Source organism: Eimeria tenella, genomic scaffold (assembly GCF_000499545.2).
Source record: "Eimeria tenella Houghton genomic scaffold, Eth_scaff2697, whole genome shotgun sequence".
NCBI lineage: Eukaryota > Apicomplexa > Conoidasida > Eucoccidiorida > Eimeriidae > Eimeria > Eimeria tenella.
The window spans coordinates 233-826 of NW_013542571.1; the positions used below are offsets into that span (position 1 = coordinate 233).

Genomic DNA, 594 nt, shown 5'->3' on the forward strand with positions numbered 1-594 from the left:
AGACCCTAGCTCTAGGTGCCCGGTGCGCAAACCCCAGCAAGCAGCCCTGCAGCGGGCGGCGGCCGCGCCGCGCCCAGCAACGCCATGCATTAGGGTTTAGGGTTTAGGGTTTAGGGTTTAGGGTTTGCGGGCCTTGAGAATGACGCCTGCGAGGAGGCGGTAGCCGGCGCCGTCTCTGCGGTGGAAGTGGCGAGGGTTTGTCTTCACGAAGTCGAAAACCAAATGGTTTACAGACTCAAAATTAAAAAAAGAAAAAGAAAAGTGTTTTAACAACTGAGACACTCTCTCCACTGTATCCGGCAGGTCTGCACTCGCCTGCACGCTAAACCACCCGTTCAGCAGACGCTGGTTCCCTGCAACGCAAACCCTAAACCCTAAACCCTAAACCCTAAACCCTAAACCCTAGCCCGCAAGCACCCCAAGAAGCCCCGCAGAGGCCCCCAGGGGCCCCCCAAGGCCGCTCCCGGGCCCCCCGGGGCCCCCCGGGGCCCCCAGGGGCCCCCAAAGCAAACGCCGGGGCCCCAGGGGGCCCCTGGGGGCCCCAGGGGGCCCCAGGGGGCCCCAGGGGGCCCCTTGTTTGGTTACTGACCTCGG

The 594-nt window shown here is 63.3% G+C and overlaps 1 protein-coding gene across 1 annotated transcript; it reads right to left on the bottom strand.

Annotated features, from left to right (window-relative positions):
* Window positions 1-117: 117 nt before the first annotated feature.
* ETH_00042825 (uncharacterized protein) lies at window positions 118-353 on the bottom strand (the record flags this gene model as incomplete). The annotated part of the gene is made up of 1 exon (XM_013375322.1): window positions 118-353. A coding segment is annotated over one exon (236 nt), but the record flags the coding sequence as incomplete, so codon positions are not given.
* Between the last annotated feature and the right edge of the window lie 241 nt (window positions 354-594).